This window comes from Elephantulus edwardii, unplaced genomic scaffold (assembly GCF_000299155.1).
Source record: "Elephantulus edwardii isolate Elephantulus edwardi_28Jun2011 unplaced genomic scaffold, EleEdw1.0 scaffold00266, whole genome shotgun sequence".
In the NCBI taxonomy this organism is placed as follows: Eukaryota; Metazoa; Chordata; class Mammalia; order Macroscelidea; family Macroscelididae; genus Elephantulus; species Elephantulus edwardii.
The window spans coordinates 54,308-75,615 of NW_006400016.1; the positions used below are offsets into that span (position 1 = coordinate 54,308).

The 21,308-nt window shown below is 40.0% G+C and overlaps 1 protein-coding gene across 1 annotated transcript; it reads right to left on the bottom strand.

Annotated features, from left to right (window-relative positions):
- Window positions 1–2,505: 2,505 nt before the first annotated feature.
- ZNF570 (zinc finger protein 570) lies at window positions 2,506–20,336 on the bottom strand. Its single transcript, XM_006899653.1, has 4 exons — window positions 20,257–20,336; window positions 9,374–9,500; window positions 8,911–9,006; window positions 2,506–3,967 (listed from the first exon to the last, which is right to left on the bottom strand). Exons 1-4 carry the CDS (start codon window positions 20,287–20,289, stop codon window positions 2,616–2,618), a joined length of 1,608 nt encoding a protein of 535 aa, XP_006899715.1. The 5' UTR covers window positions 20,290–20,336; the 3' UTR covers window positions 2,506–2,615.
- Window positions 20,337–21,308: the final 972 nt, after the last annotated feature.

The following is a 21,308-nucleotide window of genomic DNA, read 5'->3' on the forward strand; positions in this document are numbered from 1 at the left end:
GTGTCCTATTTATCACAAAAAAGATTTTTACAAACAGGTCAAATTCAGGAATTTTCTTGCTGTCCTTAAGAATTTATATTTCATACATTAATCTCAGCACAAACTTGTGAAATGAAAGGTGAAAAAATGCCCCCTGAGGAATTTTGGCTGGAATTGCAATGACTAGATGAATTAGTAAGAAATATGAACTTTGTATGTTGAGTTTCTTTAGCCTAATTCTCAATTTATATTTTTATTCTACAGTTTCTAGGGTTGGGGTTTTTTATAGTTAGATATTAATATGAAACATTAATACAGTCTCAGTCTCTGCAATGTAGCCCCTTTAGGATATGATCTTGGCCTTCTCATTTCTTCCTCATGTTCAAGACAGTGGCAGGTTGTGATTGTTGTCATCAGTTAGTTCTGACTCAATAGCAACCTTGTATAGAGGATAGAGTAGAACCACTTCGTGGTGCTTCTTAGGCAGTCATCTCCACAGGAGTAAACTGCGAGATCTCGTCTCCCACAGATAGGCTGGTGAATTCAATCCACTGGCCTTTCAGTTAGCTAAACCCTTAAACATTGCACCACCAGGGGACCTTTTACAAATAGCAGCCACTCAATATTCATGGAATGAATCAAAGTTTTTATTTATGTCTATAGTTTTCCTACTTTAGTCCCCTTTTTAATTGTTTTACAACAAGCAGATAAAATTTTAGACATTTTCTACCTAAAGAGAAATCACCTGACTAACTATAGGATTATTTAATCAGTACTTTCTGTATTGGTTGAGTTTTTAGAACTAATTGTTATATACTCAGATCATGACTATGGCACAGGATAGGGAAAGGTTCAGGTCTGTTGTTCATAGGGTTCATAGGGCTACTATGAGTTGTTGTCAACTTGATGGTACCTAACAACAACAACAACAACAAATCTAAATGTAAACTCTTCATTCTTCTTAGTGAATCCTAATCTTCCTTACTTTAAATGATGCATACAGTCTATTCTTTATCATATAATATAATGTCTTGAATCGTTTTCTCAGCAAATTTAATAAAATGAGGGGTATAACCCTATCACATAACTTTCCTGATTTTACACCATATAATGCCCATTTTTCTGTTCAAACCAATGCATTTTGGTCAGTGTTCATGTACAGGTTCTGCGTGAATAATTAAGTGTCTTGGAATTCCTGTTCTTACCAATGTTATTCATAACTGTTAGGATCCACACAATTTAATGCCTCTATTGCATATGCATGCAAAAGGTGAACAATGAATAGGGAAAACTAATTGATGCCTTTGAAGTATGATGTTGGCAAATACTATTGAATATCCTACAGACTATTAGAAGAATGAACTAATCTATCTTGGAATAAGTACTGGCTGCAAAAGGCTCCTCAAAAGTAAGGATGAGGAAACTTACTTTCACATACTTTGGACATGTCAGAGTGAACCAGTCCCTGGAGCTGAACATCATGCTTGGTAGAAGAAAAGGCCAGAGAATAAAGAGGAAGACTTTCACTTAGATGGACTGATACTGTAACAATGGGCTCAAACAGAGCAGTGACTGTGAAGATGGCACAGAACCAGGCAGTGTTTCAGCTGGTTGTGCAAAGGGTCACTAGGAGTCAGATCCACCTTGAGAGCACTTAATATTCAGTTAATTTCCTTTAGAAGTTTCCTAAAACTGGTGTTAGTGTTATTTTGATACTGCCTGTATACTCAACTAAGGTACAAAGACTTTTATGTAATGTTTTCAGATATTTTGTTTTACCCCAGTTCTGACCTACTGCTTCCCAGGGATGTTCTATTTGTCTACCAAAAAACGTATTGCAGTTGTGAGAAGTAAACTGAGTTAAAACCAGTGCATTGTAGGCACTAAATATGTGCTGAGTATTATTATGTGACACATTTATGCAGTACTTTATAAATGTCAACTTCTCATTTAATACGCATCATTCTACAACAAATACTAGTATCTCATTTAATACTTACATTCCTACAACACAGCATCCTTATTATTTTTATTTGAGATAAAAAACCACCTCTGAGGTTTAAAAGTCAAGCAAATTGCTCAGTCATACAGTGCCACAGTACTGCAGAGCTGTGATTTACCAGAATCTGAGTTTTTAATCCTAGGAAGTATCTAGTGCCCAGAAAGAGAAATGAAAACAGGGTTGAAATATAGATAATAAACCAGACAATGAAAAGCCTCATACAAAATTTTAAAGGCTGTGGATATTTACCTAAAAACAATAAAACACATGGACTGATTGCTATATAATCCATTTTGAAAGATAACTGCCCCACAGGGCTTACAAGGTTGTAATCTTTATAGAATCAGACTGCTAGATCATTCTCCCACAGAGAAGCTGGTGGACTTAACCCACCAACTTGTTATTTAGAAGATGAGTGCAGTGGTTACTGCACCACCAATGAAATGTGTATTCTTTAAAGCATAAGATCCATTTCAGTGCCATATGGAAATGTGTTTAAGAAAGCAACTATAGATACAAGTTGACCTGTTAGAAAGAAGTTAGAGTAGTTGTAAATATGAGATGAATCTTATATGAGGGTGGTAACCTTAGAGATAAAGAAATGAGGACATATTCTGGACTTAAAAGATAGGAGCTATAGCACTTGGTGACTAGCTGGATTAGGTGGTGAAAGTGACTCCCCAGTATGAATCTTCTGATGATGAGCAAGGTGTGCATGCTGTCTGAAGGTTTTTTTGCATTCCTTACATTCATAGGGTCTTTCTCCAGTATGGATTCTCTGATGTTGGGCAAGAGACCCACAGTAACTGAAGGCCTTCCCACAAACATTACAGTCATAAGGTTTCTCTCCAGTATGCACTCTCTGATGTTGAGTGAGGGATGAGTCATTGCTAAAAGCCTTCCCACATTTAATACATTCATAAGGTTTCTCTCCTGTATGAACACGTTGATGCTGAGCAAGGTATGCAATCTGGCTGAACGCTTTTCTACATTCCTGGCATTTATAAGGTTTTTCTCCAGTATGAATTCTTTGATGTTGAGCAAGATGTGAATTCTGGCTGAAGGCCTTCCCACATTCCTTACATTCATAAGGTCTCTCTCCAGTATGTATTCTCTGATGTACAGTAAGGTATGCACGAAGGCTAAATGCTTTTCCACAGACATTACAGTCATAAGGTTTCTCTCCAGTATGAACTCTCTGGTGTTGAGCAATGGATGATCTATTGCTAAATGCTTTCCCACATTCAATACATTCATAAGGCTTCTCTCCAGTATGAACTCTCTGATGTTGAGTAAGATAGGCAAACTGGCTAAAGGCTTTCCTACACACCTTACATTCATAAGGTTTTTCTCCAGTGTGAACTCTAAGATGTTGAACTAGATGTGCATTCTGACTGAAAGCCTTCCTACACTGATTACATTCATAGGGTTTCTCTCCAGTGTGAATCCTCTGATGTTGAACAAGATTTGATCTCTGGCTGAAAGCTTTCCCACATTCTACACATTTATATGGTTTCTCTCCAGTATGGATTCTCTGATGAAGAGTAAGGGAGGAGCTCTGGCTGAACACTTTTTCACAGTCATTACATTTCAAAAGTTTCTTCTCTACATAGATATTCTTGGGTTTAAGGCCCATTAATTTTTTTTTTAAGTTTTTCTTATATATGTCAGTTTTATGTACTTTCTCCTCTTTAGGGATCACCTGTTGTACATTAAACAGTGTGTTCTGATAGAAGGTTCCCCAAGATTTGTTAGATTCTTGTCCTCTTTTATCAACAAGGCTTTCTTCATGCATGATTGTCTCTTCCTTGAAACATGCCTTCTGATGTCCTGGTTGCCTCTCCAAATAGCTCCCACCTTTCCACTCTTCTTTCAAACTAGGACATTCAAGGCCTGTAAAGTTTCCCATTATATTCTGGAGTGATTCTTCTTCATATAGGTCCTGCTTTGAGGTTAATTCTTCAGTCACATATTTAGACTCCCAGCCTGAAAAATCACAAAGAAAGTCTCCTCTATTACATATCAGAAAAAAGTATATTCACAAAAGTATGTGTATTAATTTAGTAGAAAATAAAACCCAAAAACCATTGTTTTCATAGGTCTTTAATGTACAAGAATACAAACTAGGTAGCTCACACACAAACTTGAGGAAAAATTAAAAGAATTATGAGACACTTAGTAAATCTCAGGACAAAAAATAAATTATGGAAACCATCTGCACTCAGATACAATTTTATGTCTATAGTAATAATACAGGGACTGAAATAATCATTCTTATTGCCTCTTCATTCAAGAATACTTATGGGGGGGGGAAGAACGAACTGGGGATAAGGGTGGAGAAAACAGTGCAACAATGAATGAATGAAAACCCAAAATCTCTGTAAATGTTCATTAAAACTAATAAAATTTAATTTAAAAAAAGAAAAAAAAGAATACTTATGAAGTAAATATTCACTTTGTGCCCAATAGTCTAGATATTTTTCAATATTCCAGTAAACAAAGCAGAAATATTCTTACCTTCATGGATGTTATATTCATGGAAAGAGAGAAAATGAATTTTCTATGTTAGAAGTTAATAATTGTTAAAAAAAGGAAAAGCAAAGCAAAGTGAGACAGATCAAGAGTATAGGAGAAGTCAAAGATAGAAGTCCATAATTTAACATTTTAGCAAACATTTGAAGGAAGTGAAGAAGTTAGTCATTTGGATATCTGGGAAAAGGGCACTATAGTCAGACGAGCTGGTTTAAAGATCACAAAGTAGATGCATGTATGGCATGTCTGAGGAACAGTAAGGAGAACAGAGTAGTTAGAGGGAATTAAGTAGAAGGAGATAAAGTCAGGTGCCCAGCTGATTTAAGACTTGTAGACCTATAGAATGTCGCTTTTACTCTAAGGGGCATGGAAAGCCACTGAACTATTCAGATTAAATGGTTTCTCTTTTATGAGTATTGGAAAGTAAGGGACAAAGGGAAAAGCAAGGAAATCCTTTTTCCTGTTAATCCAGGAGAGACTCAAAGAAACCTCATTGCTGTTGAGTTGAAACCAACTCTTAGCTGACCCTTCAGCAGGTTTTCAGAAGGTGTAAATTACAGGGGGGAGAGACTGCCCATCTTTTACCTGCAGATAGAATCAACTACCTTTGGGTTGGAAGTCCAAACTCCCTGCCCACAAGATCACCTGAGAGGTGACAGATTGATATGGTTCAAGCCATTGAGACATCAAAGGAGTATAGTGACATGGTCAGACTCTAAATACATTTTATAGGTATATTCATGAGCCACTGAATTGGAAATGGGATAGAGAGAAGAGAAGCAAGCATGCCCTCAAAGTTTATGGTCTGAACAAGGAAAGGATGGAAGAGTCATCAACAGTGATGGATTAGAAGGAGGTTAAGTTCAGTTAGAAATGAACTTCATAAGAAGCAATTTTTCAAATTCTAATGAGGGACAAAAAGGAAAGTGCTTACCTTATGACATGGCAATATAAATTCTCACTAAGTACATTTCTTATTTCCATTCAATTTCAGTTAAACCGTCACTGTGGTTTTTAACAGATTTTAAAAATCTTGATGTTCAGTTAAAAAGAAATGTGAATGAAATGCCTGAGGAAGGACTATAAACTATGAAGCAGGAAAAATGAAAACACTATGATTCAGGCACTGCAGTGTCAACTGTATAAAATTTCAGAAATGGAATGAGAATATATATACAGGCCTGTTCCTTATCTTTGGGAGACAGAAGAAAGAGATCAAATGGAGGCCAACAAACTGTACTTAAATATTGAAAAGTCATAAATCATGCTAGAAAACTCTAAATATAATACATTCTACTCTCCTCTGCTTTGAAAAATACCTTCATTTTGACCTGCTAGGAGGATGGGTCTCACATGTTTTACCATACCCCTACTATTTCTCCTCCAGCAACATCCACTCCTGAAGGGACATCATGTACAAGCATGTGGAGACTCAAACCTGCAACTCCAAGTTCAATTCTTACATCTCACATTGTTACATCTTATTCATCCTTGCACTTGGTTATACAATAAATCAGTAAGGCTATAAAAGTAAAAAATACCATCAACCTATAGGATCTAATTCACAAGTACAGAACATTTCTATCAAGAACAGAGGAATATACATTCTATTCAAGTACCTGCATATGCTAAGACAGACTATATTGAGTCATGAAATCTCAACAGATTGATAAAAGGAAAATTTTTTTCACAAAGTTAATACTTAATGGGTAGAGAATAAACATTATTCCCCTAAGATCAAGAACAAGGTAAGAATGTCCATTCTTATTCAACATAGTACTGAGTCCTGGCCAAGCCATGATGGGGTGGAAAGAGGAGCAGAAGGGCAGTAGAAAGACATAAATTTCAGAAGAGAATTCAAATCCTCCCTATATGCAGATGACTTGATGTTCTAAGTAAAAAATCCCAGAAGTCTACAATAACTACCTACAACTAATAAGTTTAATAAGGCCACATGATATACATGTTGTAATGTGCCACCAAGTTACGAACAACTCACAGTGACTTTATGAACAGATCCTAACCTTGCCCTATCTTGCACCATCCTCATAATCTCTGCCATGCTCACCTTTTTGAGGATCTTTCTCTTTCTCTGACACTCTACCTTTCCCAGAATGATCTCTTCCCAAGAACTGGCCCCTCTTGATAACATATGCCCAAAGTTTGTGAGATAGTTTTCACTGTTTTTGCCTCTAAATAGCACCCTGGCTGTAATTCTTCCAAAACAGATTTGTTTGTTCTTTTGGAAATCCATAGGATATCCAGTCTACTTTGCTAACACAATCCAAAGATATCAATTCTTCTTCAGCAATTGTTATTGACACTCATTGTTGTTGTTGCTGGTCATCGAGTTGAGCATGACTCATAGTGACCCTATGAAAGAAAGGCCTGAAGCTTTTCTGTAACTATCAATATTTATCAAAGTTCATAGAGTTTCCAGAGGCCTATTGTTTAGGAAGTGCATGCCACTCCTAGCAAATTTCTTTGTAATAGCAAAAAACATTATAGGTGAATGACAGAACAAACTTTGACATATTCATTCCTTGGAATACTACTCAGGAATAATACAGAATAAATGAACTGTTTATACATACAATAAACCTGGATGAATTTCAAGCCACGATACTGAGTGACTCAACTGTCAGTTTGCTATACTGTGGCAGTTTGCAGTTTGCTGTAATGCTGGAAACTATGCTACAAGTATTTAAAATCCCAGCAGGGTCACTCAGAGTGGACAGGTTTCAGGGGAACTTTTAGACAAAGACATGCAAGGAAGAATGATGTAATGATCTACCTACATGACATGTGAAAACCTTATGAATAATAATACTTGATACAGTACCACATGATAAGTCCCTAAAAATATTCCTGAGGAAGAAATACCTCCTCCAAGTTAAGTAAAGCTTTCAGAAACTTCATTTGTTGATAGGACTCAGGATGAGAAAAAAGAGTTGCAAAGACCTCTTAAAAATGTTAAAAAGTAAAGATGCCACTTTGAGAACTATGGTGCTCATGACCCAAGCCATGCTATTCACTTTATATGCATGTAAGATGGAGAGATGGCTGCTGTGGCCCTGCTGGTCCATGGGGAGAAAAGACAGCTAAGAACCTTTGGGCAGGAGGCTTTCTAGCACAGATAAAGAACTTTAACATTTACCCAAACAGGACGGAGGTGAAAGGGACCTCTGACAACCACTACTGAGGGAAGGGCTGTTGGGCTGTGTGGCCACGAAATAGTTGAGAGCTGTCTTGTTTCCAACACTATAATACATTCAGGTTCTGTAGCACTGGCCTTCCTTGATCCTTTGATGATTTTCATTGGCATTTACCTTCCTGTTTGTACTTCCTTATCTCTGTGTTTAAAGTCCCTGTTGTTGTTGTTAAGTGCCATCAGTCGCAGGCGACTCACAGCGACCCTATGAAGGAGAGTCCTCGACGCTTGGGTGCCTTTCTTCCTCTCTCCAGGTTCATAGGGTTTCCGGAGGGAAGCTATTATGGAAGGGGATGCCACTCCTCCTTCCAAGCTTGTTTTCATTGGGAAGCTCCACCTCACTCTCTGCCCGCAATGGGTAACCAGCCATTAATGCATTTGACACATCAGTGTCACAGTGTTCAGCCTCACAGCAACGACAAGTGACCGCTGTACGGCAACTTGTACACCAGGGCTATACGACCTAGAAGAACGTCTGAACCAAAACAATGAAAGACAGGCCTGAGGGCCCTACAGTGTTTTAGCAGCCCAGCATGCCCAATTGCTGGGAAACTCCCAGCCCCAGACCCCCATTCATCTGGCTGGTCTGCTCTGCCAACCTCCTCGTGGGCCCCAAAGAACCACCGCAAGTACTCAGAGTCCTCAAACCTACTGCGTCTCCAGAAGCCAGAGACTGGATCCAGGTGGCATTAAATATCCCTAAGTGGTGCAAATGGTTTGTGCTGAACTTCTAACTTCAAAGTCGGGATTGTGAATGTACAGCCCAGAAAAACAGTTAAGAGAACAAACAGATATGTCTTGGAGAAAGTGCAACTGGAGTGCTCCATAGAAGCAAAAAAGGGCAAAGCTTCATTTCACACACTGAGCCAATTAGGAGAGGCTTTTTCTTGGAAATGGGGAGGGTCAGTGCAACAAGATGGATTGACACAGTTCAGCAGCCCTAATAGGATCAAGTAAGTTAGAGGTGGTGAGGGTGATACAGGAGAGGACAGGGTTCAGATCTGTTGTTCACAGGGTCACTATGAGTCATACTGGATGGCACCTAACAACAGCAACAACAAATTTATACCAAAGCCTAAAAGATTTAAGAAGATGCCAACAAAGTATGGTGAAAAGGTAATGGCCTTGACTCACACTTAGCTGCCACCAGCAAAACAACTTGCCTGCCTCCTTCCTCCTCACTCACCTGAGCACAGACCTTCTGCCAGCTCTCTCTTCACCATCCAGGGCTCTTTCCCTTGCTCCAACAACAATATCATACTTGGCTTAGAAAAGCAAAGTCCTGCAAACAAAAGAAGAAAATGAATTCACACTTAATCCTTTGATAATCAGGGCACAGTGAGAGAAGCCAGAGAAAAATGTATAAAGTACATGGATGTATTAGAAGAACAGGGAAGATGAAACTTTAAGCATAGATTAACAACAGACCTGCTCACTGCCCACTGTACACATATGAAGCCATTCCTTTCTCAAGGGAAGTACTCAGGTTAAGTATTTGCAGGTGCTATCTCAGGCCTTTTGTTCCTAGGGTTGCTATGAGTCTTGTTCGACTCGAAGGCAATCAACAACATCTAACAGTTCACACTGATGGTAGCAAACGGCTCCTTATGAGTAGATTCTGAATTTCATAAGGGGGAAGATAGCCTTACCCAGTGATACCAGGATCCTGTAGTTCTCCAGCATCACATTACAGTACAGGTGCTTTTGAGCAGAGTCCAGGTAATCCCATTCTTCTTGAGAAAAGTCTACAGCCACATCTCTGAAGGTCACTAACTCCTGAAATTAGATAAGCAAATGAAATAACCTCACTTCTTATCATACTTAGTCACTGGGCCCCAGGTACACTCCTGATATCTCCCTGATACCAGTCCACAGATATGTCAAACATGTTCTCCCTCAGCACCTCTGTACTTCCTAATCATTCTATATAAAACAGTAATGGCCTTCCCCCTACTTCTCCATCTCCCTAACCCTGCTTTGGTTTTATCCATTAAAAACAAACAAAATCTTGCTTTAGAGTGGAATCTGACTCAAAGCAGTCCCACATGATATAGAGCAGAACTGCTCTGTGGAGTTTTGTTGACTGTAATCTGAATGGAACCAAATCTAGTCTTTCCTCTGTGGTACTGTTAGGAGAGTTTGAAACATCAACCTTTTAGTTGTTGTGTACTGTTGAGTCACAAACAATCCATAGCTTACCCTCAGAGGCAGTAAATAGCATGGAAGAAGACTGTCCATTTTTCTCCCAAGTAGCAGCTGGCAGATTAAAAATATTAATCTCAGAACTGGCAGTGCAGTTTCTTACCACTAAACCACCAGAGCTCCAGGTGCCTTTATTTTTTATATATTTCTTCTGATATTATTCTCTCACCTCCACTACCAATATAATCTCCATGCAGACAACAGTATTTTTCATACTGATTACTGTTCCATCCACAGCTGCCAGAACAACATCTGGCCTGTATGAGATATTCAAAGTTGACTAAAGAAAGTGAATTAATTAATTAATGAGTGGTTTGAGAACAAATCAGCACTTGAATTAAAACCCAAACTCACAATTTTGTGTAAAGAACTGAGGATTCCACTGAAGGCTGCACTCTCTAAAGGGAGTGGACAAAAATCTTAGAAACCATGGAGTTAGACTGTAATTCAGTTGGATTCTAGGTTTTTATGTGACCACTTCCTGATGAAACAATTAGCATATATTCTACAAGGGTGGGGTGGGGGTGGGGAGGTGTGGGGGGGCTGTGTAAACAAAATTAAGAGTTCAATCTGTCAAGACAATAAAAGATGATTTTTTTTTTAACTTGGCAAAATTTTGTCACAAGGAAACTGGGACAATATCTCTAGAGAAGTTAAATTCTTCAAGTGTTTTTCAACACTCAATAATTTCTTTTATTAGTTAATGTAAAAAGAGCAAGGGACACACACGGGGACAGTCATATCTGACGTTTACCAGCTTCAGAAAGGGCAACTATCCTCATCAACAACATCAACACCACAGAACCAATTCCCATGAGGTCAGACATGTCCCCCATGCTTCTACACCTCTTTCTACTCATCCCAACACCAATCTTACTGCTTTACTGGGTTCAAAATCTTATGTAATAGCTTACATACCATAAAGATCCATATTAGGAAAGTCAAACAGGCTATGATCAGATTAGGAGCAGAATAGAGTCAGGACAGCTTCTGAAATGTGCTCACAGGTGCATCAGCCTTGAGTCTTAAACCTTTAAGTCAATGTTTCAAAGCTCTCAGTCTTGCCAATTATGGCTTCACTCCCCACTCCTGAGTTGTCCAACAAACCTGAGTAAAGGCTCCTTGTTCTGGTTCCATGGGGTAGAAGTTCCAGGGTCCACTCCACCTCACTTTAGGTCCCTGGTTCACTGCTGCAGCTGCTATGAGTGCTACTCCCACAGGCCCTAGTCTGAGTGGCACAAGAATGCCTGGCCCCAAACGATGCATTGCATTTTCTTGCTTCTTTCATTGGTGAGAAGGTTCCAGGTAAGATGCTAGGGAAGCCATTTGGAACAATAAATCCTTAAAACCAGTTATATAATGTAGTAAGTGAATGTCTCCCTCTTTGACCCAATAGTAATACCCCTCAGAGGTTGTATAAATGGTCCTGTTTACAGAGTGAGTTGTATGATATGTAGGATTCTGAAATTGTTTTCTTGTTCTCATGTAAATATACACAGTAAATGTTTTTTGTTTGTTTTTATGTACTGTCGAATGGGAACACACTCATAGCTGATCCTCCAGCAGGTTTTTAGAGGCAGTAAATCCCATGGGAGGAGATTGCTCATCTTTTTCCCACAAGGCAGCTGGTGTATTTGAATCATGTGTCTTTTGGTGGCAGCACAAGTATCTTACAACTAGGCTATCAGAGCTTCCTATTGAATATATCTATTCAATACACAACACATATTTATACATATATATAATTATTATTTGTATTAATAAATACAAATATATATAAATACATAAATCTTTCACACACACATACCACCAAGCTGGAACGAATTCATAGCAAAAGTTCCAATGAGTTTTCAGAGGCTGTATATTGCAGGGGAGTAGAGTGTCCATCTCTCTCCCACAGAGTAGCTTATAGATCCAAACCACATGCCTTTGGGTTGACAACACAACTCTATTCACTAGGCCATCAGAACTCTTTCTCTTTATCTCTCTCTATCCATATAGATACACTGTTGTTATGCTGTTGAGACAGCTACAACTAATAGCAACTCTAGAAACAATGTCTCTGAATCTTGTCCTTTCCTGAGCCAATCTCACCTCTCAGACACACCTGACCTCACAGTCTTAGTCATTGTGTTAATCCACCTCATCTGGGGTCTTCCTCTTCTGCACTGACCTTCTACCCTTCCAAGCATAACGTCCTTCTCCAAGAACTGGTCCCTCCTGGCAACTTGCCCAAAGTATGTAAGAAGGAGCTTCAAAATTTTTGCCTCCAAGGTGTAATGTGTTTTCACCTTCTCCAGGACAGACTTGTTTGTTCTCTTGGCAGTGCATGGTATGTTCAATACTCTTCTCTAGCACCACAATTCAAAGGCATCAATTCTTCTTCTGTCATCCTTAAGTCATTGTCCAGCTCTTAGCTACATAGCAAGCAACTCAGAAGACCATGGCCTGGATCAGGCATACCTTAGTCTCTAGCCTGACAATGTTGCTTTCAGCCCTCTGAAGAGGTCTCTGACAGCAGATATTCCCAATGCAATTAGTCTTCTGAGTTCCTGACAGGTGGTTCCAAGAGCATTGATTGTGGACCTGCTCAAGATGAAACTGTTAACAATTTCAGTCTTTTCCAACAATCAATACAGTCAATTGGCCTAGTAATGAGGATCTTTGTTCTCTTTTCTTTTTTTTTAATTTTTTTTTCTTTTTAAATTTTATTACTTGTGTGTGTGTGTGTGTGTGTGTGCGCACGCGCGCGCGTGCGTGCGCACGCCGTCAAATCGGATGATCTGACTGGTACAGGAGGAGATTGTTCCTCCTTCTCCAGCAGAGCATCTGGTGTATTCGAACCCACATACTTCTGAGATTGCAGTGCAGCTTCTTGCCACTAAGCCATCTGATCTTTGTTTCCTTGATGTTGAGATGCAACCCATATGAGAAGGCAGCAGTTCTTGACTTTCTCCAGCAAAACTTCAAGTCCTCCTCAGTTTCAGCGAGCAAGGCTTTGTCATCCGCATAACACAGGTGGTTCACGAATCCAATGACTCCAATCTTGATGCCACATTCCTTTTCCTAAAGTCCAGCCTCCTGAATGATCTGTATACAGATTGTAAAAGTATGGAGAAAGGTTATATCTCTGATGCACACTTTTTTAAAATTTTGAACCATGCAGTGTTCCTTTGCTCTGTTTTGACAATAGCTTCCTGGTTTAGGTAAAGGTCTCACATAAGCACATATTATATTTATACAGTTAGCAAGCAGAATTGCAATTTCCCTATCGAAGTCTACCATCAGTTGCCATCAAATTCATTCCAACTCATGGCAATCTCACACGTAGATTTTTGCTGCACAGAATTTCAAAGGCTAATTATTCAGAAGGAGATAAGCAGGCCATTCTCCCAAAATGCCTCTGGCGGGTTTGAACCTCCAGCCTTTCAGTTAGCAGCCAAATGAATTAACTGTTTGCCACCATCCAGTCACTCCACTGTTCACAAAGCTTGTGATGGTGAGTGGAATGCATAGTGACCCTCCACTAAATTTCTGAGGCTATGAATCTTACAACAGGAGACTGACCCATTTTTCTAGCACAGAGCCACTCATGGATTTGAACTTCCAGCCTTACAGTTAGCAGCAGCTTGACATGTTACACACTATACCACAGGGGCTCCTTAGTGTCCAGAAAAACCTTAGATAGTAAAACATTTGACATAAAAAATTAAAACAATGTTTAGTTCTAAAATATATTCATAAATCTGATCAAGCTAGTCTGAAGGACAGCAACAGTTCCCTACACCTTTTTATCCTTAAAGATCTATGGAGAGGGCTATATGCCCTGAAACACACATGTAATGGAGTGACTTTATTTCCCACATCACTTCTACCACACCACTTAAAGATAGCTAGGAGACCGCTTTGCACCTCACATATTTAAAACTGGTCATCTTCCTTATCTAGTTTTAGTTTTATAAAATTTAAACAACAAAAAATCATTCACTGCCACTGAGTCAATTCTGATTCACATAAACCCAAAAGACTGAGTAGAACTGTCCCCAGAGGGTTTCTAGGACTATAAATCTTCACAGAATCAGACTGTCACATCTTTCACCTCCTAAATGGTTGATGGCTTTGAACTACTGAGCTTTTAGTCAGCATCTGAGCTCTTTTACCACTGCAGCACCAGGACTCCTTTGCATGAAATCATTTTATCAAAAAGGCACCAGGAATTGATGTAATACCAGCTGACATATTTCAATAGACAGATGCTGTCCTGGACATGCTCGGTTGTGCCAAGAAATCTGGAGAACAATCACCTGGCCAAATGACTGGTGGAGATCCAATCTCAATCTAAAAAGAGGTGACCTGACAGGATATGGAAATTATCAAACAATATCACACACAAGCAAAATCTTGCTGAAGATTATAAAAAAATGATTGAACAGTACATTGACAGAGAACTGCCAGAAATACAAGCTGAGTTCAGAAGATGTGGCCCTAGAGACATTATCACCAATGTCAGACGGATCTTGGCCAGGAAGCAAAGAGTACCAGAGAAATGTCCTTCTGTGCTTCATTGACTGTGCAAAGGCATTTGACTGGGTGGATCACAAAAATTTGTGGCTAACCTTGAGGAGAACAGGAGTCCCAGAACATTTGATTGCACACATGTGAACCCTATACTTGGACAGGGAAGAAGTCCTTAGAACAGAGTGAGGAAACACTTATGGTTCAAAATTAAGGAGTGCATCAGGGATGCACGGTATCTGTACTGATCATTTGAGAGGCTGGGCTTTATGAAGAGGAATAGGCAGCAAGATTGGAGGAAGACTCATCAACAACCTGTGATATTCAGATGACACAACTTTACTTGCCAAACTGAGGAGGACATGAGGCATTTGCTGCAGAAGGGCAAGGATTGTAGTCTTCAGTATGGATTGAAACCCAACACCAAGAAGACAAAGATTTTAACCACTGGGACAACTGGCAGCACCATGACGAATGGAGAAGAGATTGAAGTTGTTAACAATTTCAGCTTGCTCGGCTTCCCAATCAACACTCTTGCCACTAGCAGTCAGGAAATCAAAGTGGAATTGCACTGGGGATGTTTGTTTTCAGAGATCTCTCCAAATTACTAAAGAGTCATGACATCAGTCTAGTGTCTAAGGTGTGCCTGATCCAGGCCATGGTCTTTTTAATTACTTGCTATGCATCAGAGAGCTGGACAATGACTAAGGATGACAGAAGAATTGATGCCTCTGAGTTGTGGTGCTGGCAAAGAGTATTGAACATACCGTGGACAAACAGATCTGTCCAAGGTTTCTCCTTGGAGACAAGGATTTTGAAGCTCCATCTCTCATACTTTGGGCACACAGCCAGGCAGGACCAATCCCCTGGAGAAGGACATCATGCTTGGAAGAATGGAGCAACAGTGCAGGAGAGGAAAACCCTGGATGAGATGGGTTGACACAGTAATGGGAGTAATGGAATTAGGTGTGTCAGAGTCAGTGAGACTGGCTCAGGATAGGGTAAGGTTCAGAGCTATTTTATATAGGGTTACTATGAGTTGGCACATAGCAACAAAAACAGCATGCCTCCTTGCTTTAATTATCTATCAGTTCCCAATAGATAACAATTCTCTGTCATTCCTTTAACATTTCAAGACCTGTCTCACTGTCTCTCCCCCTCCAAAGCCATTCCTATCATAATCTTGAGACTGTTCTAATTGCATATAACTAATCCTCTCAATAACCTATATCTCACTTCTCTGATAGCCATACGTCCATAGTCATTGACTTTTATGGCCATACCACACTCGTTACAACCAAAAAGTTTTCAACCCTTCATAATCTCAATTTCTAATATTCCACTCTGACCTCTACCTCCTAGATTCCAATTTTTACCCTGTAGTACCTCTATAGTATAACAATTTTTTAAGCCTATACATCATTGCTCTCACCACATTTTCTATATACCTTGTCCTTGTAAGCCTTCACCTCCTAGGACAATCAGTTTGTTATCATCACCCTATTTGAACACTGTCAACTCTCTTGTCCCTCTCACGTCATTGAAGTCACTTGATTAAACCATAGCCATCTCTCTCAGTCTACTCTATGTCAGGTCACTGCCCTGCTGAATTTTGCTGGAGAAGGTCATACTAGTCACATTGATTGTATTCCCAGCACTGAGAACTCCCTAGACTCAGAGAAATATTCATGCAATGAGGCAGAGAGATCACCAAAGAATGTGTGGCCCACAGAAGTTGGAAAGAATCAATGATGTACCCCTAGTGGCATATGTTGGGGCTATTCCAAACCTTTGTTCTAATTAACCTAATTTATGGTTAAAATAAGCTAAAGTTATAAAGTTGTATTTCTCTCCTAGAATATTAGGACACTCAGCATTCTTATTTGTAGTCATCCTATTTCTTCTTTGCTTTTCTATTTCATCAGAACTCCCCATCATGAGGCTAAAGTAACTCAGTTTAACACAGGCTGCAGATGTCTAGATGCCAGGAAGCATGTGATTTTGGTCCTCAACCAAAATCCTGTCACCTAAAACCATCCGGACTAAGGAGGTCAATCCCTGCAGACTGTTTAAGACCTTGATACTGCAACTTTATAAATGTTCATCAATCTGAGATACTCCAACTATACTCATTTATCTATTGCTTTCTTTTTGCCTTTAACAATCTGTTAACTCTGTACCACCTTTGAGCACTTTTATCAAGGGGTTGTTGACGCTCTTTTTTCCCATTTTGTAAAATGCCCTCTTGGTTTCTTTATTTTTCAAATAGATTTCTAATTCTTTTCCTCTGATAGCTGGAGATGGCATGGACAGTGAGAAGCAGCAACAGAAGTGTAATGATGGCAGCAGGATGAGGACTAAGGCATGAAATAGAGAAGCTACTAAGAGAGATGCAAATCAAAACAACCATGAGATATCATCTCACCCCAGTCAGAATTGCAAAATTTAACAGAACAGCAAGCAACAAATGCTGGCGAGGTTGTGGAGAAACTGGAACCCTTATTCACTGTTGGTGGGAATGTAAAGTGGTGAAACCACTGTGGAAGGCAGTATGACGCGATCTCAAATAGTTGCAAATAGAGATATTATTTGACCCAGCAATTCCACTACTGGGAATATACCCCAAAGAGACCATAAATGACATCCAAGTAGATATATGTATACCCATGTTTATCGCGGCTTTGTTCATAATAGCAAGGAGTTGGAAACAAGCTAAGTGCCCATCAACAAACAAATGGATAGAGAAGCTGTATATTCACACAATGGAATACTATGCTGCATGGAAAAACAAGGAACTCATGCAATATTATTCAAAATGGGTGACCCTGGAGGACATTATGCTGAGTGAAGTATCCCAGTCACAAAAGGACAAATACTGCATGGTGCCACTGTTGTAAAACAAGACTGACATCGGGGTTGGGAGGAGACTGAGAAAGATGGGTGCAATAATGTATACTGCCTTGAAACAGATGAGGGAGAGAACTGTTTAAGAGGGAAAATTATTAGGGATTTTTATCATGACAGGAGTCCAGAGTAAAGGCTGCATAGTGGAGTGAACTTGGGGGGAGGGTTTGTAAAACAATGAAAGAATTTTTCTTTTACTTTTCCAAGAGGGTAGAGTACTAGGGGGGCAGGGTTGGGAGGAGAGAAAAGTGCAACAATGAATGAATGGAAATCCAAAGTCTCTGTAAAAAAAAAAAAAAAGAAAAGAAAAATGAAATAGAGAAGCTCACCTATGGAGCAAAAGAGCAGAGTACCACTGGGTGAAATTTCCTACAGATGTGCTGCTTCCTAGTGCTTATTGGCAGAGGAGACTTGTTGAGTGTGGAGTGAGAGAGCTCAGTACGTTTGGGCTAAGGCGGTGTAAAAGGCCAAGGAAGCAGGAGTCAGAAACTGAAAGCATCATCGGAAACAGAGCAGCTTCTGTCTCAAATGGTGGGGCTGCAACTCTGGAGACAGGCCAAAGCCTACTGTTCTCAAGAGGTAAAATCTTCACCAACTTTGTTCTAAAGGGTGAGGGCGGCTATTTGTCCAAGAGAGTAAGGCTGAATCCAGAATTGACGTGGTAGGGCTGCTATGAGGAAGGGACAAAAAATCAGGCCTTACAGGACTGACTGGGTGGGGTTCCCATCACTACTCTGCTGTACTAGAATAGAAGAATGGGGCTATCCAAAGCTGAGAAAGCAGAGCTGCTATTTTAGTGAATCTGTAAGACAGAACTGAAGTCAAGAGCTGTTGTTGTGGCTCTCGGGTGGATGCTGCTGTGTCAGCACACGGGAGCCCTGGTTCGAACTCAAAATAAACTTTGTTAATCTGGCTAAAAAAAAGAGCTGTTGTTGTTGTTAGATGCCATCAAGTAGAGTACAACTCATAATGACCTATGAACAACAGATGTGAATCATGTGCTATCCTGTGCTGTCTTCATCCTGATATATCTGATCCTAAGAGGCTAGAATCCAGGAAGCATTACTAACACTCAAAGTCTGGTGCTGCCTATAACATATTATTTTTGAGCCTTGAGCACTACTGTAAATTGTTCGTTTTTTAAACTTGCTCGGTGTCCATTACTCCCTCCTCTCCAATTTCTCCCCTTAGTAATAGAAATATTTACCTTATGTCGGTTTCACCATTTTACTTTGAAAGCAGCAATTTGTAATATAGTTTCACAAATAAAAAAAAATTCTGCCCCAGGTTAGAATTTGGACTTATATTTAAGACTTTTGGAATGATATGGTAAATACATTTTAATCTGGCAAGGATAAGAATCTTAGTCTCAAAAGATGGAATTGTTATGGATTGAATTGTATCTGCCAAAAATATGTGAATGGGGCTAAGTCATGATTCTCAGTACTATGTAATTATGTCCATTTTGTGATCCTATATCTTGTAAATCCTATCCCCTATGATGTTAATGAGCGAGCTCTGATGGTAAGGAATTATACTGCCAACTCGAAGCCACGAAGTTCAAATCCACCAGCTTACCTGAGTGAAAAAGATGGGCAATATCCTCCATCCAATTTACAACCTCTGAAAACCCACCAAAGGATCAGCTATAAATTAATTCTGACTCGATGGCAGTGATGTTAATGAGGCAGGATTAAAGGCAGTTCTGTTGATGAGACAGGATACGATGTATAGAATTAGATTTTATCTTGAGTAAATCTTTTTTGAGATATTGTTATTGTTGTGTACCATCAAATCAGAACCAACCCATGGCTGACCTTGCAATGGGTTTCTAGAAACAGTAAATCACACAGGAGATATTGCCCACCTTTCTCCCACAGAGCAATTCGTGGATTCAAACCCCATCCTTAGGGATTTCAGTTTCTTAACATTAGAGCTCCCTCTGTGGGGACCTGAAAAGATGAGATGATGGTGGGCACAGTTCAATGGTGATTAATTTTATAACACACAATGTACGGGAATGACTGAATGAAACACAATGTGAATGATGGAAAGTGTGAAATATGATGTATACAAATTTTGTACATAAACCAATATAAAAAGTTCAAAATGGAAAAAGAAAAATCTCAGTACCATCAAGAAGAAGAGTCAGAAGTGGAATGCTTCCTTTGTATCAAGATCTATGAGCTAGGAACCTCCTAGAATCAAGAGGAAGGAAGATCCATGCCAAGACACATGGAGATCTCCAAGGAATGCTGGAATTAGCAATGTTAAAAGGAGATCAGCGCTTCAACCCCAAAGCTGCATGGTTCGAATACACCAGGTGCTCTGCTGGAGAAAGAAGGGTAATCTCCTCCTGTGCTAGTAGGATCCAATTTGACAGCATACAACAAGTAAGACAACAAAAACAACAACAAAGAAGAAGATCAGGACTTTCCCTCAGACCTGTAGGGGTCCTTGAACTTCTATTACTCTTGGCATGGCTCATCTTTATAGGACTACATTTAAGCTGCTTCATCCCTATGTATAGGAGCTTTGTTGGCTTTGTGGTAAGGAGCTGCACTACCAACCCAAAGGCATGTGGTCAAAATCCACCAGCTGCTCCAATGGGCAAAGATGGGCAGTCTCCTGCCATTTGATTTACTCTCTCTAAAAACCTGCTAGGAGGGTTAGTTATGAGTTGGTTCTAACTCAACAGCACATAACAAGAGGGGGAAAGTTAGGGACTAGATTTGTAGGTGCCCATGGGCCAAGTCAAGGACTTCATTTATCCTGAGTGAGATGAAAAGCCGCTATGGAGAGACAGAAATGATAACCCAGAAACTTTTTATAAAAAGGAAAGAAAGTTTAAGTCTGCGTAGTTTGAAAAGCAGGAAGGTATTTCAAGCAAGAGAGAAAAATGTAAAGTCACCTGGTACATGGTATTCAAAACTCCAAGAGCCATTCCTCCGTCTTCCAGGCTCTTCTCTTGACAAATGGTATTATCCTTAGATGACTGAAGTGGAGGACATGAGAAATCAAGTTTTCCTTGCAGCATCAAGAACCAACTGGCTAGAATTTACTGACTTCTCTTTCCCGGTTCCAATCTTCCCTCAAACAGAGAGCATAAGGCAGACCTAGGAATTAGTTTACATACAATTTAACCCATGCTCAAATCACTCCCCAATTTAACAACACAATTCTTTCAGCTTTTAGAGATAAAGGAATGAAAACATTTACATAAAGACACATAACTAATAAAAATTGCATCATGAGTAAATAAAACTCTGCTTGACTCCAAAGCCCAAATCAAGGATTTTGAAATCTGGATACACACCGGAATTACCTGGCTAGATTTAAGAAACTGGGTGGTAAACATTCTCCATCATTTCCCGCCCTCCCCCAAATACCCACAAAATCAAAAAAGAATTGCCATCTGACACACGCCAAAGTCAGACACAGCCTCACAAGATCACCTCACTTATCCCCAAGCTTCAAACACTGGAGTAGCATAACCTCACACAAATTTCAATCACCTAGAGGCCCCGATGCATTTACATTAGTAGGACTCCGGTGCACTCATTCACACCCACAATCACAGAGATCCGACAGGCACTTTGGGTAGAATCACACAGGCCCCGGAAACAGGCGTCTCGGTGACTCAGCTCCTCGGGCCCTCTTCCTACCTGCACAATTGAACTCTGGAGAGATCCCGTCCTGGTCCTGAACGTTCAGGGAATCTCGACTTGCGCACCCTAACCCAGCGTTGCAGAAAAGCGCCAGGGCTGCTTGGGTCTCGGGAGGACACAAAGGGGCCTTCAGCCTGATGCCAGCATGGGCCACCGGGAAATGTAGTCCGCAGGGGGAAACCACTGGCTCGGCTCCGGGTCCGTAAAACCGCCCCCTTGGCCCGTCCTCCCGCTCCTCTTCGTTTCACTCCACAGCCTCCCAGAGCCAAGTCCCCAAACTGGGAGTCTTTACGCC